Source organism: Venturia canescens, chromosome 11, assembly GCF_019457755.1.
Source record: "Venturia canescens isolate UGA chromosome 11, ASM1945775v1, whole genome shotgun sequence".
Taxonomy (NCBI): Eukaryota; Metazoa; Arthropoda; class Insecta; order Hymenoptera; family Ichneumonidae; genus Venturia; species Venturia canescens.
The window spans coordinates 4,680,931-4,704,768 of NC_057431.1; the positions used below are offsets into that span (position 1 = coordinate 4,680,931).

The 23,838-nt window shown below is 43.1% G+C and overlaps 1 protein-coding gene and 1 long non-coding RNA gene across 5 annotated transcripts in view; one reads left to right on the forward strand and one right to left on the reverse strand.

Moving 5' to 3' along the window:
• Positions 1 to 17,959, forward strand: part of Vsx2 (Visual system homeobox 2) — a 59,031-nt gene extending 41,072 nt beyond the window's left edge. For 2 of the 4 annotated variants that reach the window (XM_043431674.1, XM_043431675.1), the window contains exons 5-7: positions 13,733 to 13,907; positions 14,311 to 14,562; positions 15,255 to 17,959. In XM_043431674.1, the coding sequence (XP_043287609.1) occupies positions 13,733 to 13,907; positions 14,311 to 14,562; positions 15,255 to 15,445 (618 nt within the window). In that variant the 3' untranslated portion in view covers positions 15,446 to 17,959. The remainder of the gene's footprint in view (positions 1 to 13,732; positions 13,908 to 14,310; positions 14,563 to 15,254) is intronic. The other 2 variants (XM_043431676.1, XM_043431677.1) reach the window with 1 other exon arrangement.
• On the reverse strand, positions 4,090 to 23,329 carry LOC122417847 (uncharacterized). Its single transcript, XR_006262381.1, has 3 exons — positions 23,184 to 23,329; positions 22,959 to 23,104; positions 4,090 to 4,957 (listed from the first exon to the last, which is right to left on the reverse strand). It is a non-coding gene; the product is annotated as an uncharacterized lncRNA (long non-coding RNA).
• Between the last annotated feature and the right edge of the window lie 509 nt (positions 23,330 to 23,838).

The window sequence follows — 23,838 nt, forward strand, 5'->3', positions numbered from 1 at the left end:
TATAAAAAGGTATCGAGGAAGCAAACAATCGAGTCGATTGTTGCTGGCTAAACGCGAAGGAAGAATCTCGGGCTGCGTGCTCGTCGCCGCGCGGATGTGATGATTCGACCAGATTCTCGAAGGTGAATGATTAATTACAAATTGAAGGAGCGCCTGCTCGCGTCTCTGTGTGCGGAGCGAGGAGGAACGTTCGTTCGCGTTAAATCGTTGCTGGATAGACTCGCCGTTGAGTCCCACGAGTTGTTTAAAGCCGGATAAAGTGCGTTCTCCACCCTTGGTCCGTCCTATTAGTCGAGGAATTTTGACGTTTGAGACACTCGAGGCCTCGAGAACGAAGGTTAAGGTCTGAAGGATCGTGTGCCAAGCGCAAGCGGTGAAAGCGTCCAACTTTCAAAGAATTAAAGAAAGAAAAATACGACGAATATCGAGGACGAGTTACTCACGAGCCTCTTCCAACAAAGTGTCGAGTCATCCGGAGCGATGTTTTTTCCTACGCACTCTCCCCTCTAGCCCTCGCCTCCCCCTCTGTCTCTATGTATTTATCTCGTTTTAACTGTCATTTAAATAAGGAGTAAATCACGAGACACCACGAAATATATCAGACTCTGAAGATTCACGTTTAGTTTTCTGTGCCCCTGCTCATCCGGCCCATTACAATGCGGCTGCCGCGTCTCATTCGTATTTTCAATTCTCATTCTTTCTCTCGAGGGCTTTTTTTACTAGCCTTTTCTGAGGAATCGTCGGAGCGAGCGTTTCCTGAAGTTTGCTGGAAAAATTCTGGCAGTTGAGCTCATTCCCTGGCACGAATTTTCCCTTTAGATCCTGCTGGACATGGCAGAAACGACGAGGAAAGGCGTTGATCGATTTGTTTTAGTAGAAGCATCGATTGGCTGCTGGGCTCTCGCATTTTCGGCGATTCGACGATGACCAATTGGCCCGATAGCTTGAAAGGAACTTTGCAGGGCGAGAAAAAATGTTGAGGAAGGTTGAGTGGTTATTTTGTGAAAATTATCGAATCGAGGAGCATCATAGTCGACTTGAATTTCGACGAGACTCGAGTTACCGGATCTAACACCAGCGTAGTTTACTTCCTTTAGCGTATAATTCTGTTAAAACCCGAAATGCTAGATCCTCGGTGAATCTAGCGCCAGGAAGCTGTTATAAGATCGAGCCCGAGTAGCGCCCAGCCACGAAACCAAACTTTAGGGTCCTCCCAACAACGAGGCTAAACGCTTCCTCGTTTGCCTTACAACCAAGACGAGCAAAGTAGCGGTAAATTTGACAAAAAAACGAGGAAGAACGTTGAAGCACGAAGCTCGACGGGGGCTGGTCAAGCGCCGGGGGAACCGTTTCGAAACTTTAGACGAACCTCGAGATTCGTAAAAAAAATCCTTTATTCGTCGAAATTTCACATTTGGAAATGAAACTCGTGAAATTTCGATGAAAATTCGACTTTATGAACAAAATTGACGATCTAAATTCAAGGTCTATGCGACTTGTCAAGTTTGCAACTACTTTATGTTGAATAAGAAAAAGAAGTCTAAATTATTAGTAAAATTAATAAACACATTGAGAATGTTTTATCACAAGCAGAATGTAATAAAGTGCTTGAATTATATCACAAAAGATCAAATTTATACTTGAATTTGTATTGCCCACATATTTATTTGCTGTTGTTTATTTTTTTGCCTCAATCAGCTGTTTTTATGTTTATTCATTTAAGGTTTAAAGAAACGGAATCTGTGCCAAGTTTTCTTCGCGATATAAACTCTTCCGAGGCTCGAAGACCGTAAAATTTTTTCACAATTGACATTATTGCGACGTGTTCCATATAGGGTAGCGTGTTAAAAACTCGAAATTGTGAATGAAATAATTCGAAGCTTTGCCCCGTAAGAGGCCGTGCTCATCGTTGTCGGGGGGCCTATCGAAATTTCTACGAAATCGAACGAAAAACAATAATGTCTAAAAAGATATTCAACAATTTTAATCCGAACCCCGATGAAGCAAAACTGGAAAAACTAAGTTGAAAAAGAGAAAAACCATGCGAAAATAAAGCATGAAAAATCCGAAGAAAAATTAGGAAACAAAATGTGTCTGAGCCACCGAATGATCCACTTCGAAGCTCGAGGAGCTCGTAGCGGAAAAGCCAAGAAGCTGCAAGATTTTTTACCGTCGGATAAGAGTCGGTCGCGGTGTTTGTCCTACGGATCGCGCCTCTACATTTGTCTCGAGTCCGCGTATATATACGTCGATCTGCCCGGGAAGGGGGTTGAAAAGGATTTCGGATGGTTGGAGAGTGCGGAGGGGCTGGCGAGCGAGAGCGAGCTCGAAAAAGGGAAGAAGAGAGAAAGAACTCATCGGCACGAACGAAGCGAAAGCCACTCTCTTGCCGGTACCAACCACCCAGACTCGAAACAAAATGGCCGGCCGTCAGCCCTCCCGTTCGGCGGCTCAACGCACGAGCCTACGAACCCGCTCGCTGCGTCCCTTCTACCTGTCAATCGAAAATTCAATGAAATCGCGATCCGGAGCCGAACAACGACGAAAACAAAGCCAACACTTCTACAGCTTCCGGCGACTTTCCTCCTGGAGGAAAAAAGCGAATTTTTCGACCCGTGCTCCGGCGCGGGGACGAGGAGACCGCGCGGCCATTGCAGGACGACGGGCGGAGATCGTCGCGTCGATCGGTAAATCGACTGTTTTCCGTCACTCGGAGTGAAGTTGATGATTGACGGGAATTTCCGGTTCGTTAAGAAATGAGCCGAAAAATAATGTTTCTCGTTGACTACTTTGAGAATTTTCATCCCCCGGAGAGGCTTCCGTCAGAAGCGACCGTTCCCAGGATCTCGGAGCCCAGAAATGACTGCTCTCGGGGGGTTAATAACGAACGAGAATATTTCTAAACAACGCTTAGTCAAGAAGGAAGGAGCGAAGCTCGAAAATGAAATTCAGCCTCGCATAATTGGAGTTTGCACGCTGGTGAATACTCGAAATTTATAGGATTAGTTTGACTGTGCGCGAGCAGCCGCGACGCCGGGGAAAGCGCGCGGCGGAGGGTGGTTAATCTCGGAAGAAAGGAGCCCTGTAACGAGAATGCGCGTTTACAAGCGTCTAAGACGCCCAGGCCCGGGCCCAGACTCTCCTTCCGGCTTCCGGCAAAGGAGCGCCAAGGAGAGAAGTCAAGAAAGCGGCGGGCGTCTGAGCGAGACCTCGCACACGGAATGGCTAAGAAAGGATAATGGAGTGGAAAGAGCTCAAATGACCCGCGAATTCAGACGGCACTATTCTCCGCTCGAGTTTCCCCCTCCCTTTGACTACTCCCTTTATTGCATATAAATTGTATCTTTTTCCGAGTCGTCACTCCGATCTTTGCCGCGGCTCCGATGGCTCGAGACTCGTTTAAACAATCGTCGGACAAAAAGAGCTTCGAAGAGCTGTCGAACGGAGCATTCGCGGAGGGGGAAGCTCGATTTTTCGCCATTTTTTTGACGATCCGTTTGTCGGGGGATTTTTCAACTCGGGGAGTCGGACTCGGTTTGACGCGGTTTCTCAGCGCTGCGGAATCGCACGTGGCCCAACTGTCAAATCTAAATTAGTGGGCAGCCACCCGTAAATGGCGATTCAATGAACGAGCGATAGAAAAGAGAGCGAAAAAAGGAGAGTCGAGACCTAAGAAAACATGGGAAACGTCGGGCAAGTGAAGAACGCTTATTTTCTTATTAACTCCCTCGAGAAAAGGCTGCGAGACAGCAGCAGGTGCTCGAGGACCAGCGAGCCAACTTTTCCTACCTTGAATCTTGAACAAACACTGACCAACGGAATTTCTTTTTATGACTAAATTAGCTCTACTTCCGCTCGCGAAGCGTCAAGGAAAACAAATGCCCTTGGGGCTCTCCACGATCCGGGGAATTTCTCTAGAGCGCAGTTTTTTTTAAATTTTTCGCGCGAGAATAACGAAAATGAATGTTAGGGAATTGACTCTTTTCTCATTTTTTCAATTTTAATTTGGGTTCTTTCGCAAAATTTGTATTCCTTTCGCAATATTTCATACCAACCCCACTCCGGTGAAGGTTGGTCACAGCGAAAGGGTAAATTAACCCAATCCTTTTCTCGTCCCTTCTGGACGTAAAAATCGTTTGATTTTCAGCGACTTTCGAATTTTCAATCATTTTTTTGGAATTCTTTTTGGAAATCATTTCGATTTTCGACGTTTCTGCGCAGTCGGTTTCAAACGATTTTTCGAAAACTTTCAACGATTTCCTTCCGAGTCGTTTCAACAAATTTGACGAATTTCTTTGAAATCATTTTCATTCCTTCAACATCTTCAAAAACTTTTCGATTGATATTCATTTCTTGAAATCGTTTGAATTTATTCTCATTTTTTTTTTCAAAATGTTCGATTTTAAATGATTTCTTGAAAATCTCGAACTTTTCCTACTCAATTTCGAGTTAGTATTCGATCGATCTAAACTTTTGACTTGCGAGCTCGACCGACTCGAGTTTCGTAACGATTTCGATAAATCGACGATAAAAATGTCGATTGTTCGGTATCAAGTACGAGAATCGAAGGAGCCCCGAAATTTGGGTGTGCAAGAGATTTCTTTGGAGCGTCGCAGCGTCGTATATCTCGCTGTCATTGGTCTCCGCCCTCGACAACGTGATTTGGCATAACTGGATTAAGCGAGCGTGATCCCCGCATCTCTTTATCTTGTTCGGTGTCGGTGGGTCCCTTTGCGCGTTGTTCATCCAGTCTCATGGCGAGCATCTCGTTATTGATTTTATCTCTGGGTTGCTCCGCTCCGTGTGCGTGTGTGTGTGTGTGTTCGGTTGGCGCGTTGAGCGTGGCGAAAACAGCGAGCGGAGTGTCCTGCGTCGTTCCCCCGCGCGCCGAGGTGCATTTTCGAGCGCGTTTTAAGCGCTCAAAACAAGCCGGGGCTCTCCGTCTTTCGCGTTGAAACTGGAAAGAAAATAAAATATCAATGTGTTGCGAGCGAAATAAATAAAGGGGCTGGTGCGAGGCTGCGGGACCGGGGGAAGGAGAAAAAGTGATGGACACGAGTGGAGATAAAACGGGAACGAAAAAAACGGCACCGAGAGAGAGAGAGAGAGCGAGAGCGAACGAAATTGAGGGAGAATGAAATTACAAAGGTACAAATGCATTAAATACTCGACAACTTTTGTGTCCCCGAACGAGAAAACGCTGCACGAGTGTCGACACGCGCCCGTGAAAGACAAGCGAGAGAAAGAGCACGAAAAAACGGTTCAGTGTCCGGATCGATTGCGCCGAAAATTACCGACGATTCTCCCCACTATTTATTCGCCTGCGAGCGATGCCGCGGCGAGTGAATTTTTCCACGTTTTCCGAATAAATTTATCAACATTCTCAAAATGACAAAAGTTTGATAAAAAATTCTAAAAACAAATGAATAAACAGGCGGCATCGTCCGATCGAACTCGGCGGAACGAATCGAGAATGAAAATACTTAGCGAGAGTGGATAAATGGGTGAATCAGCCGCGGGAAGAATGCGAGCAGGCAACTTGTGTCATTAGGAAGCGTGTCGTGCGCAACGAACGAGGCAATATGCGCCCAGCACCGGCGTCGAGCCATTGACTGCTCGCCGATCTTGAGAATCGAATTAAAATCGAATTATGGGATTAGCATGTGATTTCCGCTGGATATCTCGTGGTGTAATGCTCATTGAATTATATACAAGGGATGACAATGGGGATGGAAGAGGATCGGTAAGGGTGCGACCCTTATCGATTCCCAAGAATTCCAGTCGCAAATGAGACGGAGAAAGAGAGGAAGGAAGACCGAGGGAGAATAATGTTACAGTGCTCATGAATTTTTCTCGCCCCTTTGCACACGAGAGCAGACAGAGAGCGAGAGACACACGCGTCATAGGAAAAAATGATCGTTCGGCTGGTCCACTCTGTCTCGCTCGCTCTCTCCACTTTTTACTGCGCCTCGCTCTCGCGCTTTATTTCGTTGGCATGGATCCCCAAGGAAAAGTGTAGGGAATTTCATCACGTCGGCGAGCCAGCCCACCCCCGAATGTGCATCTTCTATCATTTATATTAATAGGCCCATATTCAGAAAGCGATAAAGTCAAACGTGGCTGGGATTAAACACTCCATGAATACCGGCCTGTAATCGAGACGAAGCAAGAGAAAATTCGACCCCCAACGACCGACTATTTTACTCCCACTAATTCTGCTTCGCCTCACCCTCCGTTTGGGAATATTAATCAATAGATTTTAGGTGCTCTCGGGCCTGTGGATTTTTCTCATCTCTGGAGCGCAGCGAGGTCAAAAGTTCGTTCGGACATTTTTTAATTCAGGGATTTTCGTGCTCAACGTTTTCACTTTCACTCTTCCGCATCCAAATCTCGCCGGATGAAAATTATTTTTTAACGAAAACTGCGCGCCACTCGGAGGGAATCGATCGAAGATTGAACACATTCGGATTGTGAATTTCGACGGTTTCTCAACACTTTTCGAGATAATTGTCCCCCGCGCGCAGACGCCGGCAAACAAAGAGACGCATCCGGCTGAATCCCGCTCGCTCGGCTCCGCGCGGTGCTCCTCCTAGCAAAAAAAAAACAAAATTGATCAATAGACTGGACACTGGGAATAGTAGATTAAACGGGAAGGCGAGAGAGAGCGGGAAAGACCGAGAGGAAAAAATCGTCCCTTGCGTTCGCGCTCGAGTGGCAAATAAATAAGCGTTCTCGCTCGGTTTAACGGGCGCAGCAATACTGAACCAAATTCATTGAAATTTCATGAATTGATCCGAAATTTCGCATTGTTTCGCTAAAAAGCCACCGAAGTCATGAGAATTTTGTAAAAATTTGCAGAACTCTTGAAAGTGAAGAAGAGTCGCTCGAACGCGGCGAGTAGTTTAAAAAATGAGGGAATTTATGATCGAGAACGAGGAAAAAGATGGAGAAAGCAAGAAAATCGTATGACGAGTAGCTGCATCGTGTTTGCTCCATAAATTTCGATGCGGGGAAGCCAAACACAGCAATTTGGGCGTCTCTCGCGCACGATTGTCAACTTCAAAAGGTTGTAAATTCTAATAAAGAGTTTGGTTTGTTACGTCGGTGGGATGTAGCTGCGGGGACGGGACCAGCGGAGAAGAAATCTTTGGTAGACTCGCGAGGGATGCTGCGGTAATATCAGTCGAAGATATAAATCTCTGGATAACCGAATTACGTGTTGGGTGCACGGAGCAAAAGATGTCTCTGTGTGGCCACGCCCACGGAGAGAGCGCCATCGAGTGTGCTCTCCTCTCTCGCGATACGCGCGTCGTTTCAATCTTCCCCGATTCCGTGGCACGAGAGGAATCCGGGCAAAAAATCGTCCCGGAAGTCGTTGAAAAACGGGAAAAAATCGAGGGCGCGATGTCAGAATGGAAAAAAATCGCAAAAACCTCGCCACCGAAAGGCGTCGCCCCACTTGCCAAAAACAATTTTCACCCCAAACATTTCTTCGTTGGCTATAAAAGCAAAAAAATGCCGATCCCAAAGACGAGATCCCCGAAAATTTGCTTTCGTTATTCACTCGATCGTCCTAGACGAATAGAAAAACGAGGGAGCCGCTGCTCGGGGGGGCGGTGGATTTAGTGAAATTTAGTATCGTTGCGCGAGGCGACCCTTAGGGACGCTTTTCGAGGTTGAGCAAGTGTCTGCGGGTAATGATGTTGAGGAGACGCGTGCCGGATCCCAGCTGGGTGTCCAATCGCGACCCCTCCTCAAACGGAGAATATACGCTTACCGTTTTCTACGTGTGTATCAAAAATGTATATACACATGCCGCGGCATTTGTAAGCTTTTCGCTAGGGTGAGAGCCCTTTCTGGACACGTATAAGACTCCCATTATGTGGTAAATAAGTCACCCCATAAATACACCCCATTATAGATTTATACACTCGCGCATATATATGTAAACGGATGAATCGACCAGCACCGATATTATCCACTCGTTATTACTCTTTGCAAGATTAATTGGCTGACGAACCTGTGGGAATTCAATTCGTCAACTTGCCACCATTTTTCGCCACCGCAAGCAGCCTTCCCACGTTCATTTTCATTCGAAATTACTCCTACGACAACTTGCTTTCGGATTTCATTGATTTTTCTCAGATTCGAGGAATTTTAGTGAGTTTTTTACTCTTCCCAGGGAATTCTGGGGCTCTTTGGGGTAGGAAAATGGACGAAAGAGTTGACGAAGTTTCGTCAGCTCGCCGACGAGCACATTATTTATTTGGATTATAAAAATCCAAAGCTTTTGGAACGCGTGAAATTAATTGGAAGATCTCGATGACACTTTAGCCTCGCGCGTCCCGCGATGATTCCGCGTTCCCGCGAGCCCCTTTCGCTCCCTTTTTTACTCCCGTCCAGCTTCATCCCCGCGAGCAAATACCCGCTCTCGACGTCGACAACCGGCCGATGGGACTCGAGCATTTTTCAATACACTGGCGAATCGAGTCGAGTAACGAAACCGAATGGAGAGACCGAGAGGACGAGACAAAAAACAGGTGCGGGGAAAAACGAGCGGAAAAATCGAACGGGAAGTCGATCCGGAAACGCTCCACAAAGCAGAACCCGAAAATCCCTCCGCCCACGTCACGAGACCCCCGAAATTGGATCTCCGCCATAGAGATCAATCCCGAACACAATTTTGACGATTTTTCATCAAAATATCAAATTTTAAAGGGCTCGTCTTATCGCTTGAGATAAATGTGCTTAAATTTGCAACGTTTCTTACGAACTTTATAAAAAAAACGTGCACGATGACAATCAAGTATGCAATGAAGGTCCGGGGATGAATTCGAGACGATTGTCTTACTAGCAATAAAGAAATATTGTCGTAAAGATTTAACGAAATTGGTAAAATGAGCACTGGTAACCTTACATAGATTTTTAACATAAAAAAACTATGGTATTTTAACCCCCGTTCAATTAAGGATCAATTAAGGATGGATTACGAAATAAAAGTAATGAGAATTTGATGAAATGTGGTGATAACGTTCTTTGGCATCGAGTATGCAAATACAATTTTTTTCAAATTTTTTTTACCACATTGTTATCGCTATATATTTATAGCTTAATATATTTCTTTTTTCATTAAGTTGTGACGCGTGAATTAGCTGTTCATTGCCATCGTTTTTCCGCGATACCGATTGGTTCTTGAAACACGAGCATCGTGGGGCTAAATTAATTCGGAAAAACAAGGTTCACTCGTCCTGTCGAAATGACAGCTTGGAATTCAAACCATCTTCGACACTTTGTCGATATCGTTTTGCTCGGCTCGATTTCTCGAAAATTCTTCGAATTTGACATTCTTTCAATAGTTGTTAATGAATTTAATTATTAAATGTAAATGAATCCTGGTAAAAATAAATAAAAAGTTCTGTGACTCATCTAGTACTATATATAAACATTTTGGAAGTGACTGAAAAGATTTTTTACTATGCTCATAGAGAAAAAGGCTCTTGAGTCTTTTGAATAAAAGTTATGGGAATTGGTCTTTTTACCATGGCGGATAGAACAATTCTTATTACTGCTCTTCGAATTAAGGAGAGTGGATGACGAAATAAAAATAATGAGAATTTGATAAAATTTTGTCATAACGTTCTCTGGCATCGAGTATACAAATACAATTTTTTTCAAATTTTTTTACCACACGGTTATCGTACAATTGAGCGTTTAATCGAAGTTCTTATGCACGATATGTATAACTGTATATGTGTAAACTCTGTGCTTATACACGTGAACTTTAGTGTTGAATTACTCGAGAGCTATGCGGTAGAAAAATCTAAAAAAAATTCTATTTTTTAATATTATTTTAAAGAATACATTTGCCTAATTTTATGAAATTCTTCATATTTTTAACATGGTTTGGCATGGTAACATTGTATCGTCGCGATCCACCCTCCTTAAAAGTTGAAAAAATGTATTCACAATTTTTAATGAATAACATTTATTTGGAGTGATAATATCTTTAATTGGGAATAAAAAATGCGAGCCCTCCGAGCAAGTGGACACTAAATTTTGTCTCAAAGACGAAGGACCGAAAAATGCCCGCTCTCGTTGAAGCAAAAAGAAAAATCGTCGTCGAATTGATATTTTAAGGGAGAATTTGGCCCCGGAATCGTCGAAATATGATTTTGGGAGATCAAAATTTGAATTAATGACGAAAGTGAAAGAGACAGAAAGGAATAAAAGGACGACCCTTCCAGGCCCTCGCTCTATCCGAGTCCAATTCTCATCCTCTTGTTTTGGTCCAATAGTCAGTCGCTGGTCTGATCGATGATACGCCAACAGAGTGTACTGCGCATGGCCGAGCTGAATATAAACTCGCACCTTATTACACTGTTTTCCTCTCGCTCTCTCCGGCTCTTGGCATCGTTTGTATACGAATTCGAACGCGAGAAGCGAACGAGGGTTCGCTCGAGCTGGGGTTGTTTTGTAACGTCCATAGCGCATTTCTGATAAAGTCCCTTTTCTGTCCCGCGTCCTTTGCGAAACCCGAGCTTCCCGAAACTTTCGATAACGATTACGACCACACCGAATACTGACTGTCGATAAACTTTTAGCATTTTTTGCCACCACGAACTTCCCATTTTCCTCTCACACGTAAACTTCAAAACTTTCCGGGAAATTCCGTCATTAAGGGGCTCGGAATCAAAGCTTGGGGATTCGTGTCCCATCTTTTTATATATTAAGAAAATCAATTATAATTAAGAAAATCAATAAATCAAAAGTTCAGGACAATTTGGTTACAAAGCCTGAGCGCAAAAAAGCAGAAATTGAAACTTTTCATTTCGATCGTTTTAACTTTAAGAGTCAACATTTCAAAATATGCTAGAAATACACAGAGAGCATCTATTCCTGAAGTTATTATAGAATCTAGAGTCTAGTTGTCGAGAAAACAATTAACGAAAATCACATTTTTTGAAGCCTCAATTAAGCTCCTATGGCAGGCACACTCCCTTGTGGGTTGATTAGAATTTAATGAAGTAGGATCCTCCCAACTTTAAAGAGCCAAAAACACGAGGGTAAGAAAATATGTTTTTAGATATCAACGGGTAAGTTTAGTTAAGGGTAATAACGACATAAACGGTGGAAGGTTTGACAACAACATGAGCCAGCTGGTTTAAAATAAAAAATGGCTGTTGTCGCATTTGGCTCGACGATTTTACCTCTGATTGTATTAAAAATTGATCAATCTCAACAAATAAGTTACACATTATTTCAATAATTGCTAGAATGAATTTTAATCGTTTCTTCGATCATCCAGAGAGCAACAAAAAAGTTCAGCTGCTTTTTTGAATGACAAGAAGTAACGCATGATTTTCCTTCTGTCAAAAGGTTTGGATGAAAAGATTTGCGAGTAAAAACGGAATTGAAGGATCGAGTGGACGAGTATAGAAAAAAAAATGAAAAATCATAATGAAATTTGTAATTGTGCTGTCCGGTGAGATACAAAAGAGGGAAAATACGAGTTTGGCTTTCGTGCTGGAAGTTGCGACGAAGGGAACTCGAGGAGGAAAATGCTCGATAAGCGGCAGGATAATTTTGGCTCGTCGTCGATGAAATTGACAGGGCAAAGCGCGCGGGACTGTTTCACTATTCATTCGAATTACGCTGGAATTCTGGAGCTGACTTTGTCCATTGTTGGATACAAATTGGTCCACGCCCTGGCCTCTGGGCGCTCTCTCTCTCTCTCGCTTCCAGTTCCAATCCTTCATTCAACTCAAACTAACCCTCTTTTCGTCCAAAGCTCCCTATTACCCTCGCTTTTTTAACGCTGCACCGGACAATATTTCACGCCCTTCTGCAACCAACAAACCTCTCACGTACGCTCATCGTAATCGGGTTAAATTGCTGCTGCTCCGAACGATCATAAAAATCCTCATTCCCATCCAATCAACTCAACAAAAACTGACCGTTTAACTCGGCCCTCAAATTGTGACAATTTTGAAGGAATTTTACGAATTTTCAGACTGCTACAAAAAGTCGGAATTTATTTTTTTCATTTCGACACATTTTGTTCGATTTTTATTCGTTTTGAAAGAAAGTTTACAAAATTTCGTCCCCAAACGAATCATTTTTCAATAAGTGCGATAACGCAATGAAAAATTGACTGATTTTATGCGAGCTTAAAAACGCCAATTTGGCCAAAATTGCAACAGGATGCGAAAATTCATTGTTCAATTAGTTTCGAGGATAAATTTCCAAAAATTTGATTGCAAAATATGCCAATTTTTTCTAAATCACGGCCTGGAAGGAAAAACTCTTCGGTCGTTGGATAAAAGTTTAAAAAACCTGAGAATTTGGATTCTTCGGTAATTGCAACGACGCGGCTATTATTCCGGGCACTGAGCGGTTCGCTCTCTCTATTATTTCTCCTCGCGCAGAAGGGAAACGAAAGGAAAAAGTATGCTGGGAATAAATGAAACAAGTTTGAGCACGTGCCCGTGCGCGGAGGGTGGTCGTGTATTTTTCAAACGTTAACAAGTATATTTTGCGGCTCGGCGGGCAAAAAGTAGTGTGAGACAGCTCCGAAGACCCCCCCCCGGTGAGACTCGCTGCGAAATTTGGGCAACGAGCGTGTCAGTTAGCGAAATTGGGAGAGAGAAGAGCTCGGAGGGGGCGGGCAGGGGAGATGCCCAGGGTTCTGTGATTTTATTCCTAATTGGATAAAGTCGATGGCACATTTTGCGATTAGATGCGAAAAGAGAGAAAAATTTAATCGAGAAGAAAGTGGCGAGAGCGAACAACTCGGAGCCGACGACGGAACGATAATTTTGTGTTTCTTACTGGATTATGGAAGCAGCTTTCGAAACAAATGGCACAAAGTTTGAGCAGAGCAATTATATATTTTATTCAATGAACTTTACTCTAAGAGATCTATCGATTAAGGAAGTTGAGGCATTAGAATGAACATGATTTCATCGCTTTTAAACCAATTGCATCTTATAAAGTGAAGTGGAAAAAAAAATCAGTTATAAATTTTCAGATAGTTTAGGAGCGTCGTTGCTGAGAAAAATCAATAACAATTTGGGCCAAATAACATGCGTAATCTTATGGAAGTCAAGACAGATTCAGTGATATCTCCGTTAAAAATGATGCTATAAATATGAAATTTTTTGGGCAACATTAGCAAGGCTTGCTGAAATAATGTCATTTTTCCCGATTTATTAGGAGATTTGCTGAGATTATATGCTAAACCATGTCGAATACATAAAAAATTTCAAAATAATAAGAATTTAATAAAATTTGGTGAACATATTCTTTAGTGCCAAATTTGACAACACATATTTTTCAAGATTTATCTTCTTCAGTTATCGAGTAATTGATCACCAAAGTTCACGTGTATAAGCATAGCGTTGAAATCTGCTTTAATGCGTAATTACTCGATAACTAAGCAAATTTGATAAATTTCTTATCACTTTGACGAATGTAGCCGCCCTCCTTAAAGTGCATGCGACATTGTCAAACTGTAAACTGGCCTAACTTTTGAAAGGTACAGGTCATAACTTTAGGGTAAAAAAAATGACTGTACAGCCTCTTTCGTCGACCTCTTTCTTCATCTGCATATTCGTTTTATAAACAAACTTATAGGACTGCGAACACGCTCTCATATGTGTTTAATATAAAGTTTTATAACTACGCTGATGGATGATTTTTGCTCATATTCCAATATTTCTCGTGTTGCTTTTAGGTCTGGTTTCAGAACCGGAGAGCAAAGTGGCGCAAGACAGAAAAATGTTGGGGCAGAAGTACCATTATGGCGGAATACGGCCTCTACGGTGCGATGGTCCGGCACTCGCTTCCGCTTCCGGAAACGATCCTGAAAAGCGCCAAGGAGAACGAGTCGGTGGCGCCCTGGTTGCTCGGTAAGTTTGCCGCTCGAAATATCGAAAGAAAATCGAAATGATTAATCGATTTTGAGGCAAGGAAGAGTAGCATGAAAGGTGAATGGAAAAAATTCTCGAGGACGAGAAATTTGGTTGAAAAGGCGCCTTCCCCGAGGTTCCCGAAGCGTGCGGATCCTCCCTTTAGTCACTTCATTTCATTTCGTTCGATCGATTATCGTTTTCCCCCCAAGCTTCCTGCTCGAATCGTTTCACTAGTTTTCTGGCGCGCGGCTCCCGAGGACCGAGCATCCTCGTTCGATCAAATTTCTTACGATTATCATTTCTCGAGTAGTTTTTTTCGTTCGTTAGTTTATTTTGCCTCCTGACGAGATGAGTTGGCTTACGAGGAACTCGAAAATTTTTTTCTGTCCGTCTCTATCAGCGCAATCGTCTAAGACAAGCAGCTTTAGCCAAGATTTCGAAACTAATCAAGAACTGATTGACTGTGGCCCCATAGGGATGCATCGAAAGTCAATCGAGGCTGCGGAGCACCTTAAATCCGGCGGCGAAGACAGCGGCAACGATCAAGCTGGCAGCTCCGGAAGCCCCCATCACAATCACCATCCCGGGGGTCCTACGAGCTCGGAAAGTGGCCAAGAGAGTCAGGACGGAATGGGTCCTTCCTCTTCCACAGGCAAGTGTTTCCATTTTCGCTCATTTTTTTATGTAAAATCACATTTTTTTTCACGTTTACGACGAGCCTCGAAAAATAACGTCGGACGAATTTTCGGGGCTTTTTCTGATTAATAAAACCAATAAACTCTCCCAAAATTCGACGCTGAAATCTCGCTACCTCGATTCTCTCGATTTCGTGCTTTATTTTCCGAGTCTTTATCGCAAATGTATTTGTACCTCGAAGGACAACGCGGTGGAGGAGCCGCCGCGGTGTTTGCCTCCTTTCGTTTGTACCGTTCGTCCACTCGAGCGATTGTTTCCTCGTAAAATCGAATCACACGAAATTCCAGAGGAATTTGCTCCTCCGGTCGTTGGTGCACTCTCGAATTCGTAGATGATCGCGATACGCGGTCCGAGTCCTCGAAGAAATCCATCAGCCGCGACTTCGCTGCTATTGTCCCCCGCGAAATTCAATCGACAACACGAATCGGCAAATTTCGTGGGGCAAAATCGCTCGAGAAAACGCGCACATTTGACGAAGCCCAAAAAAACGTTTTTTTCACTCACTTTGGTGGTTTCGAGTTTTCGAATCGCGAAATTCGGGTTTTTCGAAAGCGATTGTCATTTTTCCGGCGATGTGTAAAAGCCGCGAGATGAGAAAACATTTGAATTTTATGAATTTAACGAAAATTGAATTTTTTATCGGTCCAGGTGTGGTGCAGGACACGGAGCAGTTGAGGAACGAGAGCATCGCCTGTTTGAGGGCGAAAGCTCAGCAGCATCAGTTACAGTTGAGCTTGCAGCCGGCCGGAGGAGCAGCCGGAAGTACGTCATATCCGACGGGAGCTCAGCAGCAGCAGCAGCAGCAACAGCAGCCGAGTAATTTACACGCGGCGGTTTAATCCTCGACAGAGCAGTAACGGGAATGAGATTCGATTATGAAAATCCGATAGAGGATAAGAGAATCCAAATCGAATGAGGCTCGTTCGAAGACGGAGAGCAAAAAAGTGTTTTTTTTTTCCGAGCGATATTTTGCTTTGTTTTTCGCTGCGAAATGTATTCGGGGATCGATGAATTTTGGTGGGGGGAAGTAACGAGAAACAAAAAGCGAAACAAATTATCGTGGGGCGTGAAAAAAAAAGCGAGCCGAGGCTCGCCGAGGGAGGGGGACAAATGAGGAGACAAACGAAACTAATGAATTTTAGTAATCAACGAATGATGAACCATGGCCTAGATAAAATCGAATAGATTTTTTTCTTTTTCTCTCTCTCTCTCTCTCTCCCCGCATATTCCGGGGAGCCGAGCCTCGCTCGGCACTCCTCCCCCAAAAAGCCGATTGATTCGTCGAATCGCTTGATTTTAAAAACGAGCGCGATTTTCGAGCCTAACCTCAACGAGTTTCGTTGTTTTATTATAAATTCTTTATTCCGCAGCGAAGCAACGAAAGCAGATCGAAGGAAAAGTCACTCGCGGTAGACGCAGCACGTAAACAGAGAAAGAATCACGGCGCAATTTTGCTTCTTGTACACTTTCAACGATTATGAGAATATTTTTATTCAAATATGCAAACAAACACTTAATCATCACAATAAGGAGAAACGAGCTCCGCGGTGATGTATTTTTTGCCTGTTATGGAACAATGAGCGCAGCTGTGACTCGAGGGCCACGCCGCGTAACGGTCAAACTCGACGAAGCGCTGCGTTCGATTCCCCGAAAAAGTGGGAGCGAGAGAGACAGAGACGTAAACACACAAGCGCGATAAATCCTCGCAAGTTTGTGAGAGTAAACACGAAAATGTGGAAAGAGAAGCGCGCAGAATAGCAACGAATTAGAGAGAGAGAGGAAAAAAACACATACAAACGAAACATCGAAGATATTTGAAGGTACCTAAAAACAAAACTAATAAACGCGACATCGAATACGAGAGTGGTGGGGAGGCCGCGAGGGCTCGGAGTTGTGACGAAGAGGGGAGAGAAACAAACGTAACCACGATTCCCGATGCCAGTACTTAATAAATAAAAGCGAAGCAACGACTGTTTGTAGGAGAGCAAAAGTCGCGACGTAACTGTTGTCAAATGTGCAATATATCGATATAAGTTTTTAGCAGAACATTAAGTTTAACGAAAAGATGAAACAACGCGAATCTGGGACTCGACGAAGTGGGCGCGAGAGATGCGACGAGAATGTTGAGGAGGAGGCGGCAGAGGGTCGAGCAGGCGCGATTGTCATTGATCAGCAACGAATGAAGTTAAGAGGACAAAATAATTAAGTAATTCAACAAATAAAAGTACGATTAACAATTATACAAATCCGAGGAGGGGAATCCAATGAGAAAACAAGCTTTTCTGCATCATCGACATTCAATCGTCCGCTGTATATAAATATTATAAATAAACGATACAAAATGAAAGCAACAACAACGCGATACGAATACGAAAAAAACGAACAAACAAAATATATATATTATATATATATGAATATATAAATATAGATAAAATTATGAATATATGTGGTCTCGATGCGTCGAAATGAAAAATTCGTCAAGATTTTTTTTTATCAGTTTTTCTTTATTCCTTCCTTTCGAATTCGAAGCTATGAACTTTGTACATTGAGGTTATATGTGATGAAAGAAATACGAGAGGAGCAGAGGGGAGGGTGGGGCGGGGTGAAAAAAGAATAAAAATTGTATCGTCTGACGTGTGAAAATTTTTGAGGGGGGTGTAGAAAAAAAACGTTGTGAATTGAGAAATTATTTGTGCGAAATGAGAGGAAAATTGCGAAGAGAGACAAAAGTGGATAAAGAATTTTTTAAAAGTTTTACCAAAATTCGAGAATCGACGCGATTCGTTCGTTTTGACGTAAGAAAAGAGCAGAAAAATCGGTTCTATAACTATAAACGCGTATTGTATATAACGCGATATAATTTTAAAAGAATGAGAAAGCGAAAGCAGGATGATTTGATTGCAGCGCGACAGGAATTACCACTCGTTCTGCGCAATACATATTTAAAAGTGATGAAAAAAAAAATGAAAATAATTGAAAGACAAAAAAAAGGAACAAAGAAACAGGAGAATATTGAAAAATAAACAATCAAGTACCGCATTTTAACAGGTGAATCCACGTTGATGTCAACGACACTTGTACACCGACACACCCACACACTACGCATATAAACACACACACACACGCACACACGAATTCGCGAAACGGAAATACAGATTCGAGAAAAAACTGAGAAATTGGCAATTTCGCGTGAGAATGTTTTATTTCGCAATTCGATTTGCCAATTTTACTAAACGCATGCATAGTAGTCGACTAGTGTACGTAAAAAAAACAAAGAAAAATAAAGTTTCTGAGAAAAAAAAACAATAAAATTCAATAAAATTCAACAATAAAGAATATTATATTGTCAGTGACCACTATCGTATTTCGCACCATTATTTCTTTCTTGTATTACAGAGCTTCGCGACGAAAATGTTTTCGGCTACTGACATTCCGAGACTGAATGTCGGTGGCGACACCATCCGCAAGATTTTCTTTCGTCGGTAACTTACCAACGATCCAAGTACGTGTTTTCCGAAATGCTCGATCTTCCGATGATAAAGTAGAAAAGAACTGAATCTACTCCAAGACCAAAAGTTAGTTAGTGGAACAAACCTCTTCCCTATCAGCGCCAGAACAATTTGCATCGAAATCTACTATACCGACGAACGGTAAATTAAAAAAAAACATTTCCGCGATGCTGTGTCGATATAAAAGGAACGTCGATGTCGATCACCCCTGCGAAATCGAGCATCGAAATCAGGCTGCCATTTGACTCGAATGGCATCAGAAATGAAAAATTGAATTCTCGTATATAGTGAGAATTCTCGGATGAGTGAACAAATATAGCAACAAAATCACGAAACTTAAATCGAGACGGAATAACTGTCCTTTGAATATATCCACGGAAAATATTTCACGGTTGTTGACACTACATATAATTGACTGTCGACACGTTGAGCGATGAAGAGAATCGCACATTTGTGATGAAACAATCGATGAATTATTGCAAATCCATAATTCCTTTGATGCGATTGCATGAATATTGAAACGAATATTTTTCTTGGCTTCCCAAGGCCGCATTGGCGCGATTGTTGCGTTAGAAGCTGCCTCTGTGCGTGATACTATTATTATATATACAAAGACATATATATAAATCTATTATAATTGAAAGAATAAAAATTTCGTAAGAAAGCGGGCAGAGAGCAGGTAGTGCGCAATTTTTCTGGCACCAATTCGCTCTCGTTGGGCCTTCGCGGTATATGACAGTAAATTTTTCGTGTACAACTGGAGTCTTCAAGGTCTGCGAACCGACGAGAATCTGCCTTGACCCGAATCAAACACGAAATCGCGTCTCAAATCGATGCCTTATAATTATAGAAAATATGGTAGCTAAAAAATGATGGTCCACGGTTTTGCTTCTCAAAATCGATAACGAGGAAATTGTGGAGCAAGAAAAATGGACGAAACACGACGCGTTTTTCATCGGCGAAAATATCATTCATATTTTTGTAAATCCAAAGAAAGGCAAACACTGCACGAACCTTCGGGTGAAGCAGGTAAAAAAAACCAAGAAATGCTCAAGGGAAATGAGGCAGAATAATGCGGCGTGGCCTGCGCACGCTGCTGCAAGCATTGAAATTGAAAACACTCGGCACGTGTCCGTGCGTCTCAACGGCAGCACGGAGACTTAGGTTAGGATTTTCGGAGGCCAGGTGGCGCTGCAGTCGCCAGGAATAAGAATGTATTATGTACGAAAGAGGCCGAGCGGGCGGCCGTATCACCTGCCTTTTTGTGGCCGCACGAGCACCCAGCATCCGATTTCCTTGTACTTTCTTCGCAGTTTTTCAACGCCGAGCCATCTGCCGAAGAACGAGGAAATGCAAGTCTCCGGAATTTCAATAACTGCATGATTTTCGAAGATTTTTGTACTGTGGCGAAATGCCGCGATGACGAGCCACAAACATTCAGCGCGGCTCGTTCCTACTCGCGTAACCACCGCACAAAAAAAATCGCCTGTAAAATACATCGAACGAACTTCACGCGACGGTGATTCTCGTGCAGTACATTTCAGCTGTCACAGTCGACAGGTGGACTCTTCCTTCTTTTTTTTTTCTCTCATCTCTTTTTCTCGATATTTATCTTCTGCTTCCACAACAGATGGCACGGGCCAGAACTTTCTTTCTCTTTCTCGCCCGCGATAATGGAACAGCAGCGCCTCACACACAAAGAAACGTTGTGTTACGTCGAGCCTATCGGACTCTCGGTAAACAATACAAACCACCGAAAGTGATGATGAAATTTCGACTTTTTTTTAACTCAACTCACTCGCATTTTAATCCCGTTTAATAAATTATGGTGAAAAATTGACTTGAGGACAAAATCAAACTGTCAATTCGGCAATAACGAATCGATGACAAAATGTGGCGTGTCCCTCAGATTTATTTTTGTCAGTGAAAAGGGGTACTTTGGGGATTTCGTTCCACAAATGCTTGGGATTAAGCATTCTACCGGAAGTCGATCCTAAGCCCATATCCTCATCCCCGAAATACAAACACATGCACAGTAAACGAACATCCGGCTCTTTGAGACGTTGCTTTCACGTCGGAAAATCCCTCTTTTCCGGATTCTCCGTGAGCAGTATAAATCTCCCGAATCCGCTTGTCGCTCTTACACAAACTGAAAAAGCGTATGGGGCTTTCGAGCGTGCTACGAACCCGAATAAAAATGATTTTCGAACGTTCAGTTTGTTTGTGAGAAATTTTTTTTTTTCAACGTCTCGTTACGTGTTGTTACAGAGTCTGAATTTTGTCAAATTGTAATAACAAATCAGTCGAGTCTCTTCGGAGAGTTTTTCCTTCTCGACGAATCTCTTTTCATCGATTCCCACAACCGGAAGCAAATGCGTCGTTCAATATCCTCGTTTGCAAGTGAGCCGGGAATGTGCCGGAGGAAGAGAGAGAGAAAAAAGAAAAATTGAAGGGCGGGGGACGGAAGAGCCCACGCGCCACAGGCCGGAAGTCGCGTCATTCGTTAGCAACGCTACGACTTCCGGGGTATATTTTATCTGTCAGACGTGATACGTAATTAGAAAATGAAAATGTAACGACGACCTCAAAAAGTGCACATTAATTCGAGCCTTTTCAACCCAATCCATCAACTTTGGGTGGAAAAACAAACGAGCAAAAGCTTGAAAGGAACAAAAATGAGAATCGAATCGAGCGAACATAACCTCGTTTTTCTGAACATAGCGTCATATCGCGGTCGTGACGAACCGGAAGTTTTTGTGGATTTTGATCGATGCCGAAACTCGAGTTTATTGTCTCAGGCAAAGAGTTCTGTGTGTTTTTCAATTATTGCAGTAAAGAACGCTGACGAAAGTCGTGAAAAAAAATAGAGGTTAGGCCTCCGCGCTCGATACACTCGCTCTTATCTCGCTCACGTGACCTATCTTACAGATGACGCTGTAATCTTATCGGTCTTACTCCCTCCTGTCGCGGTATCGGTTTGTTGTTATTATTATTCCAGACACGGATCGGAAGACTCTAGAACCCTTATCTCGAAATTGCGATGGAATTCATTATTCAAGCAGCGCGGCAATAATCACATTCATTATTTCTCACGTACGCAAGTCTCGTTTGTCGATTTCATCACCTTTTTTTCTCCTTCGAATGTTCTTGTTCTATATTTACGCAGCGGACGACAGTTTTTGTTCACATGCTCATAACCTTTGACCGTTGAGCGTTCCTTCGGTCAAAAATATGATTTTGTCAGAATTATTGTACTACGTCACGATTGAAATAAGGACAATTGGAAAACTAGCAAAATTCGATAAGCTTCGATCGAAAAAGATCGCGGCGACGACGAAAAAAATTGTTTTTGGTCAAAACGTCGTACGAAATAAAACAAAATGCATGAATGTTAAATTGGCAGAGTACGAGAATCTGTAGACTTGAAAAAATAATCGTGCGTTCACGGAGAATCAAGGCTGACGATTGAATTCATGAAATAAAGTTAAAAGTAATAAAATTGCAGAGTCGGAGAGATTCATCATTTAATATACGAGGGCCTTCGTTTTTCGCGGATGATCGAATCGTTCCTAGGCCTTGAGTCGACCGCTTGTGGTCTCGTATCTCTTTTCTTTTTTTTCTTCTCGCATGACGCAACATTTGACTCGATCGCACGGCGAGCTCTCGAGCGCGCTTTTTACACTGTACATTTTCGTGAGCACAATCACGTATAAAATGTCACTAAAATCCACTTAATCATTTCGAGTTTGATCGAGATGAGAATTTAATCGTAAACTCGTCGTCCGCGTTGCCAAATGTTTAATTCGTAAATGCCCGAAGATAAATTTGGCTTTTGCCTCGTTCGTTGCGACGACGAGCCGTCGATTAATTTAACCAAGAAATTCACATTGAAACTGCGAGTTCGTGTCATTAGTTCATCTTTATTTCCATTCGATCGATTGCTTCCTCAACGAATGTTTTCAGCATACGAGGCTGCGAGAAACTGGGAGCCCGGAATCGATTTATTGAAATCGATCCCGAGTATGTAAAAAGTGTGTATTTCATTAGCAGCATCCGGTTTGTTGAGAGAATCCGAATCCTCGTCGCTCGATGTACCCGGTGAAGTCGAGAGATAATGAAGGATCTCGAGAGAAAAAGGAAATGTGCGTAGGAGTCCGCGTGTGGGAGAAGGACGAAAAAAGGTTACGAACCTTTGAGCACATGCACGAAACGCGCGCCGGTAGACCGGTCTTTCGCCTTCTCTCTTCGTGCCAGCTCTTCTCGTTTCTCATTTCTCATTTTTTATTTTTTTTCTCCCATATTTTTATTATTTTTCCTTACCAATGAAGACTGTGTGCGTGTGCGCGCACGAGGTGTGCGGCAACCTAACCCTCAACGACGCGTACGGCCACGGTGGTGCACGGCGACCAGCAACTGCTGCCGATATGCCGATTCTCCGAGCGTGGCCGTGACGAAACGAATACACACAAGCTGTGTGGCAAACGTCGGAACTTACATTCGTCACGACACGAAGTCGTTCGATCTTTCTTCCACTCGACAACAGCGCCGTAGCGTTGCAAAAAAAATGGCGGCGGCCTCGTCGCGCCGCTCGCGGTTGTGCGTCGAACGATTCGCCGCGTTACTAAATTCTCACTTCGTGGACACCCTTTATGCGGGCCTGACTAATGGCGGCGTGCCTGTGTGAACGCGCGCGCCGCTACTGGCAAACTCACGTAATTACGAGCGGCTGTTGCATGCGGCACGGGCGGACCTTCGATTTGTATGGCCTCGAACGTGTTCATTTTCTTTGGGGAAACTGCTGCTCTCCTCGCACGCTTATGTATAGCTATTGAACGAAAAATACCTGTGGAACGACACACCGGAGATGCGCGTCTCGGGAAAAATAGACCGCTGCTGCAAACGAAAATACACGACGGTATTTCCCGAGTTCCTCACTCAAATTGAAACGTTTTCCTTCTAAGCCTCCGGGCTCACGGGATGGGGCGTCTCCTGAAAATTCCTTTCCTACTCATTTAAAATAAAAACTCACTAATTCCGTAATTAAATGAAAATGATCGTTGCGACGAACCGTCAGTTACTTTTTCGGATAATTGGCTGATGTCTCAGTCGCGAGGCACAAAGAAAAATATAGTTGCGTGCAATGTCATTAGACCTCGATCCTTTTAGTCACTCGCTCAATGATTAACTGATGAACAAACGCACGAAAATATAAGGACTGAGTAATATTTCTTTCATGTTTCATTTTTGCGGTTATGTTCGCACCGACTCTGTCAGTTATTCGTATTTTTATTATTGCCTTCGTTATTATTATTATTATGATTATTATTCGTGTAAGAAGCTCGGATTGTGTGAAGAGATGCTGCGTATACGCAAGAGCGATACAAAGACCGGTATTTTGCAATTTTATTAGGCTCGAAACCGGCTCGAGCGTTTTCATCATCGTTTCGTTGTCTCGACTCTCGAGCGCGCTGCGGCGTCCATTTTTATCTTTCTCGCTTCGTGTAACGTATTCGCCGCGATATCGCGTTCAACGCGCCTGCTGGGGTGGCAGTCCCGCGAAGGCGTTTTTTAATAGAATTTTTTTCAAATTTTCATCTTAAAACACTTTTTTCGTAACTTTGTACAAAATTTCAGGGGGATATCTCGGTCTCGAGATATCGCGCCTCAAACTTGCCTTTGTCTCTGCTATAAAAATCGATATTCAAACGACCGAGACTCTCGCT